This window comes from Corvus kubaryi, unplaced genomic scaffold (assembly GCF_017639235.1).
Source record: "Corvus kubaryi isolate FWS band 111438036 unplaced genomic scaffold, C.kubaryi_AGA036_p1.0 split1-37296, whole genome shotgun sequence".
In the NCBI taxonomy this organism is placed as follows: domain Eukaryota; kingdom Metazoa; phylum Chordata; class Aves; order Passeriformes; family Corvidae; genus Corvus; species Corvus kubaryi.
In genome coordinates this window covers 18,821,125-18,841,581 of record NW_024582075.1, presented here as the reverse complement: position 1 = coordinate 18,841,581, position 20,457 = coordinate 18,821,125, and the positions used below count along the sequence as shown (strand labels likewise).

Here is a 20,457-nt window from a genome sequence, read left to right as displayed (position 1 = left end):
AAGGGAGAATTAAGGACTTCATTTGCAGTATATAATCTAAGTGCATTGTATTCTTTTGCTTTTAAAATTCACCCTCTTGTTATGGTTTTGCCCATTGCAGAAAATCCTGGAGATGTTGTAAGGCCAGAGATCACTCACAGCACCTGCACCACTCTGTCAAATACTGATGTCCCTTATCAAAGATTTCAGTTTCTAAATATTAAGATAGAAGCCTTTCCAACAAAATAATTGCTAGATATCTTCAGGAAACAGCACCAGGAATCACATAAAGAAACACAGGTGCTAAAGAGCTATTTCCTATGTTGGTTTAGAGCCTATCTATTCTTATTATTGTACAATAAATGAAATAGTAATCTTTATGGGATAACATACGAACTTGTCCTTCCATTAAAACTGGATTTACAGCAGTAATACAATTATTTCAGCAGCATTGATCTAGATATTGCTTCCAGAGCAACTTCTGGATGCAGAGGGTGTAGGAGAAGGCCTCTTGAAAAGGCTTTTTAAAAAGTCTTTCACAGAAATCAACCTGAATTGCTTGTTGAGAAGCAGATCCAAATTCACTCCTGCATTACCAGACAAACTAAAAACATAGCTCCCGTGACAGTGTGAAGGTGTTTACTGGCAAGTATGTTAGGATGAAAAAAATTAATGGGGAAAGAAAGGGAGCATCTAATCACTATAAATGACCTTCAGATGACAGATAAAGTTAGGGGAAAAGATACAAGCAAACAAAAACACAGTGGAGCACAATGGGCTAAACTTATCCCAAGTATAACTTCAGCCAGCTGGCCAGTATCTGGTTGTGAAAATATGTTTGATGGGGAAAGAAAGAAAGGAACGAATAAAGTATAAAATCTGTTCTAGAACATAGTACATTGGTTTTGTTTGGATAAATCAGTATGCCTTCTATGCTGCCATTCTTTGAAATCAATTATTCGTTATTGCACTGCGAGTATCAGGCTGGGATCCTTGCCACTTTTCTGACCCCTTTTATCCCCCTTTTTTTCCCCCACAGTGTTCTATAAATAGCCAATGTGCTATTTTCCTGTGATCAGAGTAAAGAGGGGGTTTAGGCATTTTTTTACCTATATCACCATGGAAACAAGATCCGTGTATACATCTATGATTAGTCTTTCTCTAGAGTAAAAGCCTTCATTATCTATGCAAGCTTACGGCTAATTGTTCTGCGTAAGATATGGGTGTCTTATTCCTACCCACTACTTAGGAAATTCATTTCATGTAGTTGCACATAACAAGCTGTAAAGAAGGTTTTATGAAGCCATTAATGCAGATATAATACTTGAGGAATTCCTTTTGGATTGGATATATTTATTTTTCCAAACATTTTGTTTGAGAGAAAACGAGATTGCTATCTGCTGTTTCCTTATTTTTTTGCAGGAAAGCAAAGGGTTGTTGACTTCCTCTCCCCTCCCTTCCTTCCTTCTTTCTGAAGGTACTGTACTCATCTGAAAAAAAAAAAGAGAACGAAATGACTGTTCCTGTTCTCCTTCTTAAGTCATTTGAAACATTGTCCCTGCTAGTTTTCTAAGTTTACTGCAGTCTCTGCACGGGGGGGAGGGAGACAGCGGGAGAGAGAGACAGATATTACAAACATGAGAGCAGGTAGAGTTTAGGGCAAGATTCCTTCCAGCTTCAACAACTGGTAAGTTAAGTAAAATGCTTTTATGGTTAACTCTTTAGAACTGCAATATATATATCTGCTTTTGTATTAAGAAAAGGTGTTAATCAGATACACATTTAACTGATAAAAGAATAATAACCATATGCATTAACAAGAAGTCTATTTACGCTAGAGATACCTGCAGTCTGGTTTTTAGATACTGGTGCTATTACCGTATGGTTTAACCTATGCAGATAGGAAAGTATTTTCCAACAAGGATGATAATAGTCATAATATAACCTGCTGTGAATTTTGCATATGTAAGTTCTGCTACCAGAATCTTCTTACAGGCTTCACTAACTTTATCCCAACAGTTTCAGCAAGATTCAATGGGCCATTTGTAAAATATAGAGAGGAGCTGTCATAGAGAAATCAATGTATTTCATTTATCATCTGCCAGTACTGAAGTCTGCTCCAACATGCCAACCTGTGCTATACTGGGAGAAGAATTACTGGGGCTGTTTTTGTTCCCTTCAAACTGCATTGTGTTTAGGATTACACATGTTTATCTCTACTCATCTGTGTATATGATTAGTCTAGGAACAGTGACATTTAAGAGGTGGTAAGATAGTTCCTGGCTCTCACTTGAAATACAACAAAACAAAAGAAAAGGTTCATGTTGCGTAGTACATAACAACACTGAGGCTGATCATCCACATCAGTAGTAGGATGGACTCAATTTTGTATCTCTTGTTTGCATTTTTGTAGACATCAATAATGTTTTTCATGCTGTTCATAAATGCATCAGAATGATCAGAATTGCCATGTAAAATGAGTGATTGAATGCAAGCGTATGTTTCAAATATGGCATGAGAAAAATCCCCCCCTGCACACTTTTATAGAAGCAGAATGCAGAAGTGGGGCACATATAGGGCAGGTGTCCATTTCTTTGCAGAAGGAGAACTTGTTCACCTTATGATTCAGTATTTCTTCAAGCTGCTGCTCTCTGAAGTGCAGAGTCCTCTGCAGGATGCCCAGAGCCCAGACAGAGAGGCTACAAGTGGTGGGCAGATATTGCAGAGGGCTGGCAGGCAGGTCCAGCTGCCCTGCTCCAGCTCCTGTTCCCGCCAGGGTACCTGGGCTGCGCTTCCGCCCTGGGACAGCCTTCTGCTCCCACTCCTCACTGAAACAACTAGTGGAAAGGACTTTTTGCCTCCCTCTATCCGGTGTCTTTCTGCAAGTTTTTCCCCTAAGAAGGCATGATCTACCACAAGTTCAGCCCAGTTTCTGGGTAAGTTGTAAATTCCTTTTGCTTTGGGAGCAGCCAGAGGGGGTTCTGCCAAAGGAGATGGAATAACTTGTTTCTTGAACTCCTTAGCTTAATGTTGCCGCTCAGTCTAGTTTGCTACCAGTCAATAGTTTATTTGGTTATACACAACCCACAAACAATTTGTTATCTGCTAATAACAAACGTATGCCACTTCTTGCCATGAAAACCATTTGCCACATCTTCCACTCGGGATATCTGGGTTTATTTTTATGTGACTAAATACTGATTCAAATTAAAGAGATGATTTGGACAGCTATTTTGACAGTTACATGTCAAACACCTGGAATACCAGTTTTTACATCAAGTGAGACGTATAGGAGTCTTCCAAACACACACAAAAAATTACACAAGCTCTGTGTTTTTAGTGGTATTTTGTTCAAACTGCAGGGTATTAGTCTGGATTGCACTCACTTGTAAGTTTTGGTCTGGTTAGCTCAGAAGTTTAGTTTATCATGTAGGTAAGAGCAAGCTGCAGCCTTTAGGTACAGATTTTGTTTCTGAACATGATAAACATTGGTGTATTCTTGATTTAGATCATGTAAACAATATATTCTTTCTCTGAGACACTGTCTGAAATACATAAATAAGAACAAGTTTGTTCAAATCCTGGTAGGTGAAAAAAACCAGTATATACTGTTTTCAAACCCAGTTCCCAATAATGAGCACAGAGAAAGAGGTTTTTTAAAGGAACACTTAGTAATTTGACAGTTAAAAACAGACCTTGAAGTTTGAACGTCATTTGTAGATTTTACCTATTAGGTTTACTTTCCTTCAAAAAATACATCTTTGCAATCTTCTGGAGTTTATTTGTTTTCGCCTCTATAATTTATTGCCAGAACTATTGTAAGATGATTTAATACAACAGGAGCCTGTAACAGAACTAATATCTTTCTTGAGGTGTCAGGATGATGATTTTTGTTTTGCTGACATGTTATTCCTACATCACTGAGATATTTACAAGCAGAGAAAGCTATAGTCTGATTTTGGATTGGGTACAGATTTACTACTGCAGTTCACAGCACAAATTAAATGTTTGTGAAATGAATTTTCAGTTATTCACCCCAATATTTGTGAGAAACTGGACTGTTAATAGTTAATGACTCAAATCTTAAAATGATAACAATTATTCACACAACAAACCAAGAATAAAAAGAGACAGGTTGTGTTTATTTTGCTTGAAGTCTTACTGCTTCTACTGCTTATAGCCACAGTTATGTGTATAACATAAATAAGTAAATGGTCAGTCAGTGTATATATTTCCTCAGAGAATTATTTAAAACCATTATTTCCATTTGATTTGTTCTCAATTATAATGAAATAAAATATAGAAGAATATTGCTTTTGTTTGGAAATAGAAAAACAAAACTATACCAGTAATGGCAGAGAAGTTACAGAAAGAATTTGTAGTCCGTGGAAATCCCAAGTTAACAGATCTGGTTCAAAAAGCATAGAAATTAAGAGAAGTTATTCTGTAAATGTCAATTACCTTTTTATATTTAGGACCAGCCTCTTTAATGGTGTAAACTATTGACACTTTTCAGATACAGAATAGTAGCACTGAGTTACACTCCTACTAACATTTTGGCATGTCTAAAGTATATTTTTGACCAGGAGATAATTTGAATATTTGAATCTCAAGGAGGTTTTTTTCACTTGTTTTTCAGTCTTACAAACAAGCTTATCAACCAGAGCCTGTTTTAGGACTATCTGGGTGCAGAGCAGTGGTAGTCTGAAAGACATGATGTGCATTTCATGGATAAATGTAGAGTCGTATCTTTAAGTGCTGTTCCTAGTAGTGCCAGAGAGATATACACAATTTAGAGTAGGATACACATGAGGGGATGCGAATCATGGAAGCAACCCAAGACAAACCCCATATACTGAGACAGAAGAGTATGGATCTCAGACAGCATTTATGTTGTTTCCAGTCTTTGAAACTGCAGGCTCAATGGTGCAGAAAGATTTCTGAGTGGACTGCTCCACTCTTCTGTATGTGTCAGCAGAATGGCACCATAATAATCAAAAGCAGTAAAGGCTGCAGAAGGTAATAGGGCTTTCCTGTGGCTGTGGTTAAAGGACACAAATCAACAGTGTGTAAGGCAACATCTTACTTACTACTTGATAAAAAATGATCCATAGTTTCTGAGCATCAACGCACGTTCTTCAGTAGCAACTGATCCAATCAAACTACTCCTTCAAACAGACCTTATAAATGCTGTGAGACTGCTACAGATTGTTGTCAAATTATTCATTTGTTTGATGGACTACTTTTATAACCCAACCAATTTTTAAAAATAAACCACCTATGAAAACCAAATAGTTACTTTCTTCTTAAGTGCAGTAGTTTTCCATGACCTAGTTTACGATCTCAGAAGACCACTGAAAAGGAAGGAATGTCATCTTGTAGGTGAAAGAATTACAGAGACACAAATAATGCAAAGCCTTTAAAAAGAAAGAAACAAATCTGGCGTTGGGGGTGGGGAAAGAGACAAAAGTTTAGTTGGGATTATTCTTTTTTTCTGAAAATCTGATATTCTGAAATTGGGACTGCAGCTTTCCATTGCTGTAAAAATGCAGGGGCACTTTATAAATGATATTGAGATTTTTATCCAATGAAGAGGCCTAAGTTAATCCTCAGCACTTACTTAAAACACACATAGAGTTGCATGCTGGATGTGTATATTTTGTTTATATCTATCTGGCAGGGACTACTCCTTCTTGCCTGACTTCTAAAATACTAATGATCCAGTGAAAAATATTACTTAATGTTTGGTTAATTCCTTCCAAACTTTAAAACTTTTTGACTTGCTTCTGTAAAGCGAATGATTTTATACATGTTACTCTGCTCTTGATAAGCAAAACACAGCATTTTCTTTCTCAACCAACAATTCTTAATGTACTGTAAAAACTTGTAATGTCACTGGTAGTAATTAAGCTAAGTAATCATGTAATAAAAGAAAATATTTTTGTGCTCTGGGGGTTATGGGAAGAAATTATGTGAATAATTGCCTTTTTTAAACTTTCATTTTTTATTTCCTGCTTTTTATGTTAGAAAAAACCCATTATTAATTATTTAAATGTAGGATGAAAATACCACCCTGTTTATAATTTCTCTTCCCTTCCTCTCTCTTCTACCATGACAGCTAAAACACTAACACATTTTCCTTCTACTTTGCGGATATGCAGGAATGAATTTGATTTAAAGGAAAAATCTTAGGGTAAAGATCATGTTTCCTGAAAACCTATTTTTCCCTTGTGAATCTTCGAAAAAGCAAACCTGGAAACATGCAATTTTTCATCTGCATATGCTCATTAGAAGTACTAGAATTCAGAGAACACTGAAAAATACAAAATTGAAGATTGGTTTAATTGCTAAAAGCTACAAGGTAAAGTGAGCTTCCTACACTGATAACATCTTTACCAATTTGAGATTGAAATCAAGGCCATGAGAAGCAGCATACATTTTTAGCTTAGTTTTTCTTGGATGATGTTGTAGTAGAAGGGATACTAGTGCACAACAAGTAGGCACCACCCACGCAGTCCTCTGATGAAGGCCTGACGAAGAATAGACACCACCTAATTTCCCTACACGGAAGAATCTTAAAGCTTGGTCTTCCCACAGTGGAGGACCAGATGTGGTGGGTCTGGGAGAGAAGCACGTGGCTTCGCTCCTTCTTGTTCTGACACCAGCCACTCTGATAAGCCGCAAGTGTGTTGCCTGGGAAGGACAAGATCTCTTCAGGTCTTCTTTTCATTCAATTGCTGCTATTCCTGGCTCCCAAAGAGCCACTTCAGTCTTCTGTGTTCAGGGTTGCAATGTAACTATTAGACTCTTTTTACAGTGATGAAAGACCTTCTGTTTTATGGTGGGCTCTAAGCTGGACCTGCCACTAAAGTCTTTGTAAATTGGAAGGAGTATGTGCTCTTACCAGCATGCAGTACACTGGATTTAAACCAAACTTGTACTTTAAAGTTGTCCAGGATGGATGTATCAGAAAGTAGTGACTCTTTCAGGTTTAGTTGTTTCTCTGAGTTGCTTTTTAAGCCATGTAGTATTTCAGCTTGGTGCTTCAGCTCCAGCTAAAAATTATTAGAGAGCATTACTTGAAAATGGAGTGTCTATCATACAATACTTCCAGTTAGCATAATATTTTTCTACTAGTCTGCTTTTTCTTAAAATTATTTAGAGTATGTGTGTAATGAAAACAATATCAGGAGGTGGAAAGGGAACGATGACCTGTTTTTAGAGCATCTGTCAGCTTCTAAGGAACAGCAGAAGTTGTTTGAACTATCTGGTAGGCACCAGCCCACACTGGGTCAGTTTCTTAGTGCAGATTTCTGAAGCTATGAAGATCACCCTGTATTTGTCCAAAACCATTGTCCTGTGATAGGAATTCCAGAAAACTGTAGAGGACTTCCTGGAAGAGCAAGCTGACAACAATTTGTTCATAGATTCACCAGAAATTAAACCCATCCATTTGTAAATGTGCAGGAAAATATTTTTTCTATAGAACCACAGCAAGGAATCGCACCAGCATGAATGCTATATCCAACAGTTTTCCTGCGTAATGCTGCACTCACAATATGAAGTCATCAAGATTTCCAGAAGAATTTTGTATGTCTGTAGGCAGCATTTTGTTGGGATGTCACAGAAAAAGTCACATACATCAGAGAAATGGTGCTCATCAACTCCTCTTTCTTCTGCCAGAAAAATGGAAACACCAATCTTTCATTCCAAACACATTAACTGATTTTTTCGCATCCCACAGAAAGTGAATCCCACCTAAACTTCAGCCACAGGTAAAGAAAGCAGTTGAATGGCTATCACTGGATTCTGCAGGAAAATGATCAGGACTCAGGAGTCACCCTAATTACTTGCTGTAAGGATTTTGACTAGTTTGTTTCCTGCTAAAAAACCATGATCAGGCTCCCACTGGAAGGCACTGAATGTGGTTAGGACAGTAAGTCATGACAGAATTCACTGGATAATGTTCCCATGCTCAGACCAGACCCTTACCTACTATTCTTTATAAAAGACAGCAATAATTCCTATTAAATTTTCCAGGTTTTTGTATGTGATACTTGTTTTTTTTCCCAGGGAAAAAGTCCTGGATAGAATGATCGGGGGTAGGGTTATGGAGGTGTGGGCAGGGATTGATAAGATAGTTATATTAATATATATGGTGATTCCTCGCAAAACTTCATTTTATAATGCTGGTTGGCCATTCATGCAGTCATGCTGTAGAGTCACAGTGGTTTGATGGGGTTTTTTGGTTTCCTTTTCTTTGTGATGAAAATCTGAACTGAGTTAGTATCCAGAACAAGCCTTTGTCATCACTCACGGTGAAGGATTAGTATTAGAGTGGTTTGGGAAATGTTCAGAACTTCAGGTTTTGAGCTATATTGATTTTCTTCTCACTATTTTTTCTTTTTTGTTTTTTTTCTTTTCTTCCCCCCCCCCCCCCCCAAATAATTGCTTACTTATTTGTGATTTTAGTCTCTGTTCCAGTATCTCCTGGTGATACTCGGCTAAGTGTGAGCTGTCTTTCCCACTCCATATGTTAGTTTATTGAATTCAGTAAAACTAGCATTTTAAATCTGTTTCAGTTTAAAATAATTAACCTCAAGTATTTCCCCCCATATTTACCATAGGAATTTCTTTTCCAATTGATGAAAATTACAGAAGCAAGATAAAATTTGTTTCAAATTTCAGATTTTCTGTAGTTTTGGCAACAAACTTGTGCTTCTTTTTAAGACTTTCTAGAAGTTAACAAAATAATTAAGAGCAATACGTAGAATGTGTTTTGGGCATCAGACAGGGAAAGTATTTTGTTCAGCCAAGGACAAGATTCAAGTCTGGCACCACAAGTGAAGGGAAAAGGCAGTGAGCAAGGTGTCTTAAATTATTTCTTGCAGGTACTTCATATGATCAGATGAAAATACCATTCTCTGCTGGAACTGAGGAAGTAAACACATTTCTCTTCAAACTAAATAAACTGATTTTTAAAAAATGAACCCTCATTGAATGAAATTGTGAGATGTATATGCAAGTGATATTTTTTCTGGACAATAAAGGCATATTCAGCACAGTTTCAATGCTTTAACAGAGGTTTTATGCTCAGGCAGTTTGGAAGGCAGAATCAAATTGCAGATAAATCAAATGAAGTTCCTTCCAATGCCTCAGCAATTTGCCTTAAGAGCCTTTTAAAACTCTGTCTTATTGATATGATTCTTAATTTTCTTTCTTGTTGGGCCTCAACAAAATAAACACAGTGGTGTCCTAAGAATAGCATTGATATGTTTAATTCCTTTACTGTTTTCTCTTGTACTTAGGTTCAGAGGGAAATATCTAAGTCACTACTAAGCCAGCTTAATTACAAGTGAGTAATGGAGGCTAATAAGGATTAATCAGTCATTATAGCCAAGCAGCTTTTCCAGCAAGAAATCTGCTCAGACTTCAACTGAAATAAATTTTATTCATCTTTCCTAAACAAATAGGAAAGAATTATCTGGTAATTACTTTTAATAACTGGACACCAAGAGAAGTGTTTGGTAGCAGATATATCTTTATAAACATGTACACACATTTTTATATATACACTTCTGTCACTCTGTGGGTGAAATCCTCTTCTTTCAGTTCTTATAGGATATAATATGTCTTCCTGAAACACACTTTATGAAATACCTACCACTTTAGCGACCTTCAGTTTCACTATGAGTTTTGAATGTGTGAAACAAGGAAATGAGCACAAAAGAAATACAAAAAGCAATGGTCCTTCTGAGGACTAATAATCCTCTTCCATGTTTAAGAAAACCTAGCCTTTCATTAAAACTTAATCTGTTTTGGAAACTTTTTATGAAATTTCTTCCATACAACCCTCTTCTCACTTGGCCCTTCTCCAGCCATGTGTACACATTTTATCTGGTCCTCTTTTTTGAGGTGCATGTGATGCCCAGAAGGTGCCATTAACTGCTGATGGAGGGAGCCAGTGGGCTGGCTTGAAGAACCAAGTTGAAGGTGGCCCTTAGCTACCCTTTAAGATAACAAAGACATGGGAGGAGAACAGACCATCTCTCTGGCCTCCATATAGGTGATAAGGACACTGGGATTACAGTAGGAAGGAAAGCTCTGTGTATTTCCTTTTTAAAGGTCATGAATGCCAGTGAAAGGTTTGCTTTCAAAATAACAGCTCAAGCAGGACAGCATGAGGGTTATGGAAGGGCATGCTTTTTTGATCATTCTAATTTTGGATGTTCTGCATACTCTTTTTTTTTTTTCTTAAAATAATAGCTCAAACACTCTCCATTCTGCTTATAGTGTTTAATGATTGTGCATTGTAGGTGGAAAGATTATATCCAATCTCCTCAAGGACTCCACACTCTATCAAACATCGGTATTTTACTACAAAATCCTTCCTAATATTTATATTATTCATTTGTTCTTCTGTTCACCCTGTCTTTTATAATATCTGTATGGAGAGAAAAAAAAATTCCTAAAGCTTCATGGACGCTATTTGATAATTTTCCAGAGGAAAAACTATTTAACACATAGGATTCCTACAGTGCCAAAAATGTATTATTTTAATTTGCTGTGGCAGATATGGGATAGACAGGAAACAGGGATGGAGTGATAGGACTTCTATAAACAGTGTTTAAAGTGACTCCACATGCTTTATAAAGGCAGGGACATATCCATGGTTCCAGTCTATGACATGAGATCTCCTTATCTGCTTGAGAAAAGGAAGAAATTTGTCTGATTGTCATCACCTCACTGCAGTCTAATCCCAAATCTTGTTCTCAGCTACACCCCAGATATTCCATAATTATTTCAGTACAAAAAAGGTGATGTCAGGGAGAGAATTAAGTCGTCTGCTTAGCATGAGAGTTGTTTAATTGAGTAACTGATAAAGCTGGCCAATCCATCATTAATTCCAATGCCCAGTGAGGGCAGGATAAAACTGCATTTCCACCCTGTCTGCTGGCACCAATTACACTTTGCATATTTGAAAGTCTTCTACTACATGTGCTGCAAATGTCACTGTTATGGCCAACTTGATCTTGTCAGCCCTGAGCTTTGGGCAGGGTCTGAAAACTCAGGATACCTATACCCAAATGCTCTTGGGAACCCAGTCCTGTAAGTTTACATGCAGCTGAATATACACTGACAGCATCAAATTTGGGGCAAAATACAACAGGCACAAGATGGTAGGCTGATTCATTTCCTTCTCAAGGAGTTTGGACTCACACCTCTAACCTCTTAGGGGAGTGCCCCAGCTAAAGCCTGTGCTGGTGACTCTGGTCTCCTTTGGCTGGAGCTGGACCTTTAGACAAACAGAAGTGCAAGTGCCAAGGGGCAGGGAGCAGAGAGAAGTCAGATGTGATTGTTAGGGGCTGCAGACTCCAGCCCTCTAGAATCTGGATTCCTCCCAGGTGTAACTTCAGGCTACCATCTGTTTGTGGGAAGTTTTTTAAGATGCCTGAAGATCAGGCTGGAAAGTTGACATAATACGCCTTCCTGTTTCTTGTACTCTTCATAAGACCAGTGTCTTGGGTTAGCTACACTGCTAGCCTGAGCTGACATGCCTGGTTTTACATCCTCCTGTGCCTCACCAGAGGCTCTGTTTCCTCTCAGCTATGCTTAACAGGTTTTTTTGGAGGAACAGAGAAAGGCAAGAGGTTAGGCCAGAGCCACCCTGCTGTGGGCAGAGATGGGGCAGGGCTGCACTCTGGACCCAGAGGTCTGCTAGCAAACAGCTGTTCCCTCTCCCCTTCCTTCCCACTCCAAAGCAGCCTTGAATTCCATGTTTGTACCAGCAATTCAGGCAGATGGAGGTACTCAGCTGAGAACATAGTGTCTTGGCCCCCTTACACACTTTTAGACCAGATAATTTGCTGTGCCTTGCAGGCTCCCGTTATATGTAGCTGTGGTTTGGGGTGACTTTGTGTAAACAGCTAACTTTGAATTCAGAGTCTGTGATGTAACATTTGTTTCATTATGCAGGTTTTCTCTGTGTTGGTGAACATTTTAGCAAACAGAATAGAGAAGTAGAGAGGGAGTGAACAACAGATGGAGCACAGAAGTGAAGAGGGAAGAACATATAAGAGAAGAACTAAGAAAACTCATAAAGAGGAAGAAAAAACAGAAAAAAAGGAGAAAGGAGGATAAGGAAAAGAAAAATAAACCAGCAGCCTAAAGTACACTTGAAAACTACTTTGTACATAACCTGAAATGACTAGAGGTCCACAGGGCTCAAGTACTGCTAGGGGCATTGCTAGTAAGGCCCTAGGGCAGGTGATCTGTGGGGAACCCAGCCATACTTCTCTGTCACCCTCACCAGAGAGGAGAGTGGAGAGAATGACAGCAAAGGTGTCCCTAGAGCAAGGACAGAGCACACATAAAAGTAACAAAGGGATAGCAAACCATTTTGCTAAACTGACAACATAGCACTCATACTGGAGAGCAGAAATATATCTGCAACTGCCTCACTACAGCACCCGCCAACTTCTTTATTTTTGGTTTAAGTCTAATCAATGCAAACATAGAAAAGCAAATTATGCCGTAATAATTTAAACACTTCTGATGCCACAAACAGTGCACAGCTTTGGCAGTCTGCATGGTGGGACTGCTCCAGACATTCAGCAGAGGAAATCTGAAAACCTACTTTAATGCTTTCAGTAATTATCAAAATAAAAATATCTGTAAGTTATGGAAACATGAATGTGCATAATTTTGATACTATTTTAAGGCATTTTCTCTATTATAATGAATACCAAAGAAACTATACTCTGTGAAAGTGCTCATAGTGTCTTGCTTTCTAAAAATGAATACAAACGATGAAACGAATACAAGCTACACACAAATACAAGATTACTTCAAAAGACTAGTCTATAGTCAGTGCAGGCAAATGGGTATGTTAAAATTCTGTATTTCCCAGCTAACATACAACAAAATTTTGCAAGTTAAAATGCTAAAATTTATGAAAAGCAAAGACAATGCAGGGACACTATTTCTACTGCTGAGTTTTCTGTGAGAAGTCCCATTTCTTTGTATTGGTGCCACCTCCCAGACAATATTAATGCAGCTATGCTGGATAGGAAGCCCTTAGACCAGAAGGAATATCTAAAGTAACCAAACTTCAAACATGAAGCTGGGATGATGCCAAAATAGCAAATGAAGGGAAAAAAAATTATTTAATAAATAAGATATCCTTGAAAGTTCATTGCTTGTTGCATCTGTTTACTCTGTCATGTCAAGCTGTCATATTTTTTTAATCAACTAACTTTCTTTGATTTTCATTAAGCTTGTCTGCAGAGGTTGCCGCCTGCTGACATACTTTCTGAAGATGTAAGTATTTTTTTCAGTTGGTTGTGGAATAGATGGGTTCCTACCTCATTGGGAAACAGAATGTATAACAAATAGTAAGGCAAACTGTGAGAAGTACTTTCAGACTTCATTGGAAGTCTTCCCACAAGCCTTAGTGAGCTCTGATTATGTCCTATGAAAAATTATCAAGGTTATCACTTTTCTTTTACCAAGCATTTACTGTGAAAAAAACCCCACATTTCTTGATGGAAAGAAGAAGTTTTTTCCTGAAGCCTGCTACCAGCAGATGATGGTAATTTCCCAGGGAGAAGTGAAAAGACAGTGAGCTTCTTAGTACTATCATACTAATGTAGGAAGAAAAAACCTGATCTGGCTCACTTCTCATTTTCAGTCATTCCAGGTCATGTTCATGAACAATTGTTTATTTATTACCAGTTCCGGTTCTATTAGTGATGGTAATCCAAAATGGGAAGAAAAATATTTAGGGCAATATCTTTATCTTGATTGTGTTCTCCACTTAAGCAGACATATGCCTCATAAAAGGCATGGGGCAAGAAGCCTTATCTCCATAGACAGTTAAGTTAATGATTGAATCATGGACTTCATTTGTACACTGGGTCTACATGCATGTGAGAGTGAGGAAACAAGTGTTTGTAGAAGTGGTATTGAAAAAGATTTTACTAAACTCAATGACTATTATTCCCAGATCAGGTCTGTTTTTCTAAAAGCTTCCATTATATTTGTGTTGCCTCATCAGCATCTGCACTCATTGATTTTGGATACTTTCTGTAAATCCATATTTATTTTTACAAGGTAGTCCAAATTTCACAAGGTAGTCCAAATTTTTCTCTTCTCCCAGCTCCAAACTGTGGCAGAAGTAATCTCTTCATTTAAAATGTAAATAATCTTTTAGGTTAGCTTTGGATATTGTAGCATAGAAACATGACGGCTGATTTGGGTGTCTTAACATATACTTAGTTTATATATAATATGCACACGGTGTATATACTCAGATTGAATTTATTAACATACACTTTGTATGTGTTAATGGAGCCCGTTTTTCAAAATGTTCTGCTTGAAATGTGGATGTTTATTCCTGGAGAACATGGATGGAACACACATCTTGCCCAGACTTCTCTAAAGAATAGGATAGTAGGTTTGACACTGATTTTAGAGGAAGTCTGATGTGAGCTTGGATGTGATTTTTTACCTTCTGCCTAGAAAGATTCATGCTGCCACTGAAGGAAAATAGCAGGGAAAACTGTAAGGAGGGATCAGATATGTACTACCTGAAAATACTTGTTTACCAGTAATGGACATATTCACCTTTGCACAGGTGTTCTTGTCATTTTCAAAGTTTGACAAATAGCTTAAAGTAGTGTAGATTCAGTTTGGAGCACTTCACTATATAAATGAAATGAATTCATTATAATAAAATCCCTTGGTCAGATCCTGAGACAGATGCAAGGTTTGCATAAATAGCAAATGAGAGAAAACTGTGTAAATAATTAGCTGCTTAGTTCAACAGCTGTATAACCGAATACATTTAAAACCAAAACATATTTGGAAGAGCAGACCGAGAGTTCATTAAACCTATTAAGAAAATGATAATTATCCCCATAATAACTGTTGACAAGAATCAGTGATTGAAAAAACCCAGCTGCTTGTTCAATAAAGCTGAAGCTCAGCAACTGCTCAAGTTTAGCTCAAGAAATGTATTAGTGTTATATTCATCACTAATCCTTACCACATCCAACAGAAACAGCTGTTAGTTTTCATTCTTTGTTTGTAGATGGCCATATTTCAGGGCCTCAAATTGCACTCTTACAGGGCATGGTTTCTACAGTCCTATGTGTTCAATTAAACATGGAATTTCTCTTCCAGAGAAGAGAAGCTCTTTGGCCAATTTGGCCCCCTTTAGACTTCCTCCACTTTTATCTGTTTCATCTTCTTCTGAAAGAGCAAACATAAGTGCAAACCTCCTAATAAAGTAACCCATTTCCCTTTGTCATACCACTTTCACTCAGCCTTATTTCTGGCTTTGTGATTGTGTTGCCCAGGAGAAAAATCAGAACTGTAGTAGTCAGTGTTTAAATTTGAGAAACTTCATAACCTCACGTTTTTATGGCTGGACATATTATTAGTCTATAGACAGAAAGATTAATCCAGGAAGCAGAATCTTGATTCTACTGAATTCTTAAGAAAATTTGCTTTGACTCCAGTACCAGGTATTAACTGGAGCCTGTAACAACATATTTGCTTGTAGAGCGAATAGCATCATTTACATACTTTCTTGAATTGTTTGTCTTAGAAATGAGTGGACATGAGAAGGTAAATGGTAATTCATATTCTGCATTAAGCTCTCTTCCTCTTTCATGGATGTTAACAAGATTATTAGCCGCTGCATAGATATTCTATTTTGGAAATTCCTCAACAACTATCTCAAATCACTGTAACATTTCTTTTCTTGTTTTGAAAGGGCAATAAGAGCTAATTTTTGGTTTTATTTTTTCAAAATATTGTATTTCCATGTGCATAAAGAAATAAAATTTGGGGATGCTTGTCTCTTCTACAGAAACTGACTTTTTAATAAGTTCTGGAGTGCTCAGTTTAGTGGAGGGTGCTATGTTTAAGGGCCAATACAGCATGGAAATCTCCATCTCAGTGAGTTTCCAGACCAATTTTTCAAAACCAAGTAGCAGATATATTACTGATAAAAGCTAGAATTTGCAATGACCATCCAATGTTTAGAATCACACTACATAGCACTACATTTTAAATAATAAATTCTGCAGAAAGAAAAAACTTTTAAAGTACTTATATAAGAAACACAAAGGGTTCTTAGGTGATAATTTGAATACAAAAATATTTAAATAAAAATATATTAAAATAATGCAAAAAAATTTAAATTCAAACTCCCTTCCCGCCTTATTTGTTGCTGAGTATTAAAATGACATCTGCTACTCCAGAGCCAGAGAGTAGAAAGAGTGTACTATGGACCTGTACTAAAACTTTGAAGTACTCTGCTGAAGTTATTTAAAGAACAAGGGACTGTTCCCTAACTATATTTTGTATTTTCACCAAGAGACAAATCTGTTTTCTCTTCTGTGGTTTCCTCAGAACTCATGTTTTTGTGGAATTAGGTTCTGGACATAGTTAAGATCATGCCTCCATTCAATTTAGCAAGGCTTTGCTACCAGAATGGAAGAAGAAATAATTAATGTATATATTACAGCAATTTAAGGGGGAGAAAAACCAACAAGGTGATCCATATTTAGACTTCCCCTTTTCTTTTAAGTCCTCTATGTGTTGGATTATACAGCACGTCTCTGATTGTGCTGGTCACTGACTTAAACACTTTCCCTTGTAGGATTGGTCCTGTGATGCCTGTAGCTGTGGCCAGTGGAATAAGCCCATATGCTCGTTGAAAGCAGTCAAAGGTTAGTAGCACAAGGAAATAGTTTCTTTCTTATTTCAAGGAGTTCTTCATCTCTGTGTTCCATAAAGAGTGAAACTTTGCACAAAACTCTGTGTGGAAGAAGGGAGTAACTGGAAGCCAAGAAAAGAGAGAGCAATTAGACACAACTCACTGTAATTTCTGTGTATTTTTGGCAGCATTTCAATAATCCAACAAGAGCAGTAAATAACATAGCTGGGTCCTCAATTGCTTTGGGCTTTCTAAAGAATTTTATACACTTATTGCTGGGAAAAAAGTGAGATACAAAGTTGAAAGATGTTTGAGGCACATACTTTATAGGGAAAATCTTGATCTAAAAGCACATCCCTTTATAGAGAAAATCTTGATCTAAAAGCATTATGTTCAGATTGTGTGAGTTCACTCTGCTAAAAAGGATTTTTTAAAGCAGATGTTTTTCTTTGGGAAAGAAGTTGAGAAGTTTTCAATATTCTTGGGATTCCCTTCCCCTTCTTCCTTTTTAATAAGTCAAACCTTTGTACCCAAAGAGTTTTCAAGATCTAACTGTTGTTATTTTCACCAGGGAGTTAGGGTGACAAGGAAACAGTAGGATGAATACCATATGTATATATATATATATATATGCATACATGCAGACATAGTGTGCAATTTAGGGTACCACATTATATGAATGATATAAATCTGTTACAGGGTATCCTAGGGAGGGCAATGGAGGGCCGTGAGGGGAAGCCATATGAGGAGCAGCTGAGTTAATTTGTCCTATTCAGCTTGCAGAAGAGGAGACTGAGGGGAAATCTCATTGCAGTCTACAACTCCCTCATGAGGGGAACAGGCAGGGCAGGTACCAATCTCTTCACTCTGGTGACCAGTGGCAGGAATTGACGAAACAGCCTGAAGCAGAGTGAGGGGAGGTTTGGTTTGAATATCAAGAAAAGGTGTTTCACTCAGATGGTGGTTGGGCACTGGAACAGGCTTCCCAGGGAAGTGGTCACAGCACCAGCCTTACAGTGTTCAAGGAGCATTTGGACAATGTTCTCAGGCACATGGTGTGATGCTTGAGGGTGTCCTGTGCAGGGCCAGGAGTTGGACTTGGATGATCCTTGTGGGTCCCTCCCTTCCAAATCAGGATGTTCCATAATTACATGAATTGATATTGTGTATATATAGGTACACTACTTCCAGTCAGTGCACTATCAACTGAAAGTGATATTGTGGTGTAATTTTTAGATACTTGTCCAACTTGTAAGCAATTATTTTATCTTTTACCTCTATCCAATGTGGTTTTTGAGTTATAAGTTCAGATAGCATTCAGTTTTTCCTTCAGTTAGTCCTTCTTCGTGCATTGTTTGATCCCATTGTCTAAGCTTTCCGTCTTAAGAGTTTTGTCGCTGAGCCTTTAGCTTCACTTTTTTATCTGAAAGATAATTATTCAGTCTACACTATTAGAAAGAAGCAATCTCTTTGCAGGAAGTTTTTTAAGATGCCTTCTCTTGTCCATGGCCTAACTAGGTCACAGAGATGTGCTTTTATCTATCTTTAGAAGAAGGTTTATCCAGCATGTAGCTTCCTGAAATAGAAATAGGAGTGTATTTAGTGCTCCACTCACCTTCATGCTCTCCACCCAGCATTTCCAAGAATGATGGTATAAATAGCATCAACATGTCACAGGTGATAGAGGGAAAATGTGTCTAGTTTTCCAACCTAACCTTTGCCTGGTTGGCTAGATACATGCACACAAACACACACATTCATATAAGTGCGTCCCTCAGGAGGGCCACAAGGATGTCACAAGCTTAGGCAGAGAGAAAACTGGAATGGCCAAAGCCCAGCTGGAGCTTAATCCTGCTGCTGCCACAAAAAATAACACAAGAAGCATCTATATGTACATTCACATCAAAAAAGCAGGCCAAGGAGAATCTTCATTCTTTGCTGGATGTGGGGTGAAACTTAGCATTGAACGATGAAGAAAAGGCTGAGATACTTTGTGCCTTCTTTGCTTCAGTCTGACATAGTCAGACCAGTTGTTCTCAGACTGCCCAGGCCTCTGAGCTGGGAGACAGGGAACAAAATGAAGCCCCCATAATCCAAGGGGAAATGGTCATCAACATGGTACAATGCTTAGACGTGCACAAGTCTGTGGGACTTAAGGGATCCGCCCAAGGGTACCAAGGGAGCTGGTGAAAGTGCTTGCCGAGCTACTTTCCATCATTTACCATCACCCCAGGTTGTTTGAGGAGGTCCCAGCTGACTGGAGGTTGGCAAATATGATTCCCACCTACAAGAAGGTTTGGAAGGAGGGTTGTAGAGCAGCTCATCCTGAGTCCATCACACAGCACATACAGAACAACCAAGGGATCAGGCTCAGGCAACACGGGTTCATGAAAGGCAAGTCCTACTTCACCAACAGGAACTCCTTCTATGACTCGCTTAGTGGAAGAGGGAATGTATTCTGTGTTCTAGGACTTCAGCAAAGCTTCTGACACCATTTCTCACAGCATTCTCCTGGAGAAACAGACAGCTCATGGCTTCTTGGGTGCACTGTTTAGCATGTAAAAAATGTCAGGATGCCCTGGCCCAGAGAGTGGTCGTGGATGGAGTTATATCCAGCTGGCAGACAGTCACCAGTGCTGTTCCCCTGGGCTAAGTACTGGGGCCAGTTCTGTTTAATATCTTCACTGATCTAAATGTGGGGATCAAGAGCAGCCCTGCTAAGTTTGTGGACGACTCCAAGTGGGGTAGGGGTGTTGATCTGATGGAGGGATGGAAGGCTCTGCAGAGGGATCTGGACAGGCTGGATCATGGGCTGAGGCCGATGGTGTGAGGTTCAACAAGGCCCAGTGCCGGGTCCTGCTCTTGGATCACAACAACCCCAGGCAGCTCCACAGGCTGGGGCAGAGTGGCTGCAAAGCTGCCCACAGGAAAAGGACCTGGGGGTGCTGGTGCCAGCAGCTGAACATGAGCCAGGGTGTGCCCAGGTGGCCAAGAAGGCCAATGGCATCCTGGCCTGTACCAGCAACAGTGTGGCCAGCAGGACCAGGGCAGGGATTGTCCCCCTGTACTCAGCACTGGTGAGGCCGCACCTCAAATCCTGTGTTCAGTTCTGGGCCACTCACTCCAAGAAGGACATGGAGGTGCTGGAGCGTGTCCAGAGAAGGGCAGTGGAGCTGGGGAAGGGTCTGGAGCACAAGTTCTGTAAAGAGTGGTTGAGGAAGTTGGAATTTTTTAGCCTGGAGAAAAGGAGACTCAGGGGAATATTATCCCTTTCTACAACTGCCTGAAAGAAGGTTGTAGCCAGGTGGGTATTTGCCTCTTCTCCCAGGTAACCAGTGACAGGACAAGAGAAAATGGCCTCAAGCTGTTCCAGGGAAAAAACCTCTTACGGAAAAGGTGGTCAAGGAGTGAACCAGGCTGCCCACAGAAGTGACTGAGTTACCATCCTTGGAGGTATTTAAAAGATGTGTAGATGTGGGGCTTACAGACATGTTTTTGTGGTGGACTTGACAGTTAATGGCTGGACTTGATGATCTTAAAAGTCTTTTCTGACGTGAATGTTTTCTGATTCTATGACTCTAGAAGGACAAGGGAAAAGGTAGCAGCCTTATTTAAGATGAACCAAAATTTAAAATCAATGCTTTAGATGAACCACAAATTCAGATGAAGCTCCCCATATGATCAGTGGAACATAAAATTTTGCTAGGCGAAAATTATTAATCTGTTTTATCACATTGTATCATCAGATATGC

General features: G+C 38.7%; 1 protein-coding gene across 11 annotated transcripts in view; it reads left to right on the top strand.

The window, feature by feature from the left end:
- Window positions 1-1,545: 1,545 nt before the first annotated feature.
- Window positions 1,546-20,457, top strand: part of ZNF366 (zinc finger protein 366) — a 36,999-nt gene continuing 18,087 nt past the window's right edge. The window contains exons 1-4 of one of the 11 annotated variants that reach the window (XM_042012787.1): window positions 1,546-1,666; window positions 13,256-13,299; window positions 16,649-16,718; window positions 20,034-20,158. Coding sequence is in view for 2 of the 11 variants with exons in the window: in XM_042012784.1 (XP_041868718.1) it covers window positions 2,655-2,915 (261 nt within the window). In the remaining 9 variants the exon portion in view is untranslated. Of the gene's footprint in view, window positions 1,667-1,724; window positions 2,916-9,287; window positions 9,335-10,206; window positions 10,349-13,255; window positions 13,300-16,648; window positions 16,719-20,033; window positions 20,159-20,457 lie in introns of those variants that run through there. The other 10 variants (XM_042012790.1, XM_042012786.1, XM_042012789.1 and 7 more) reach the window with 10 other exon arrangements.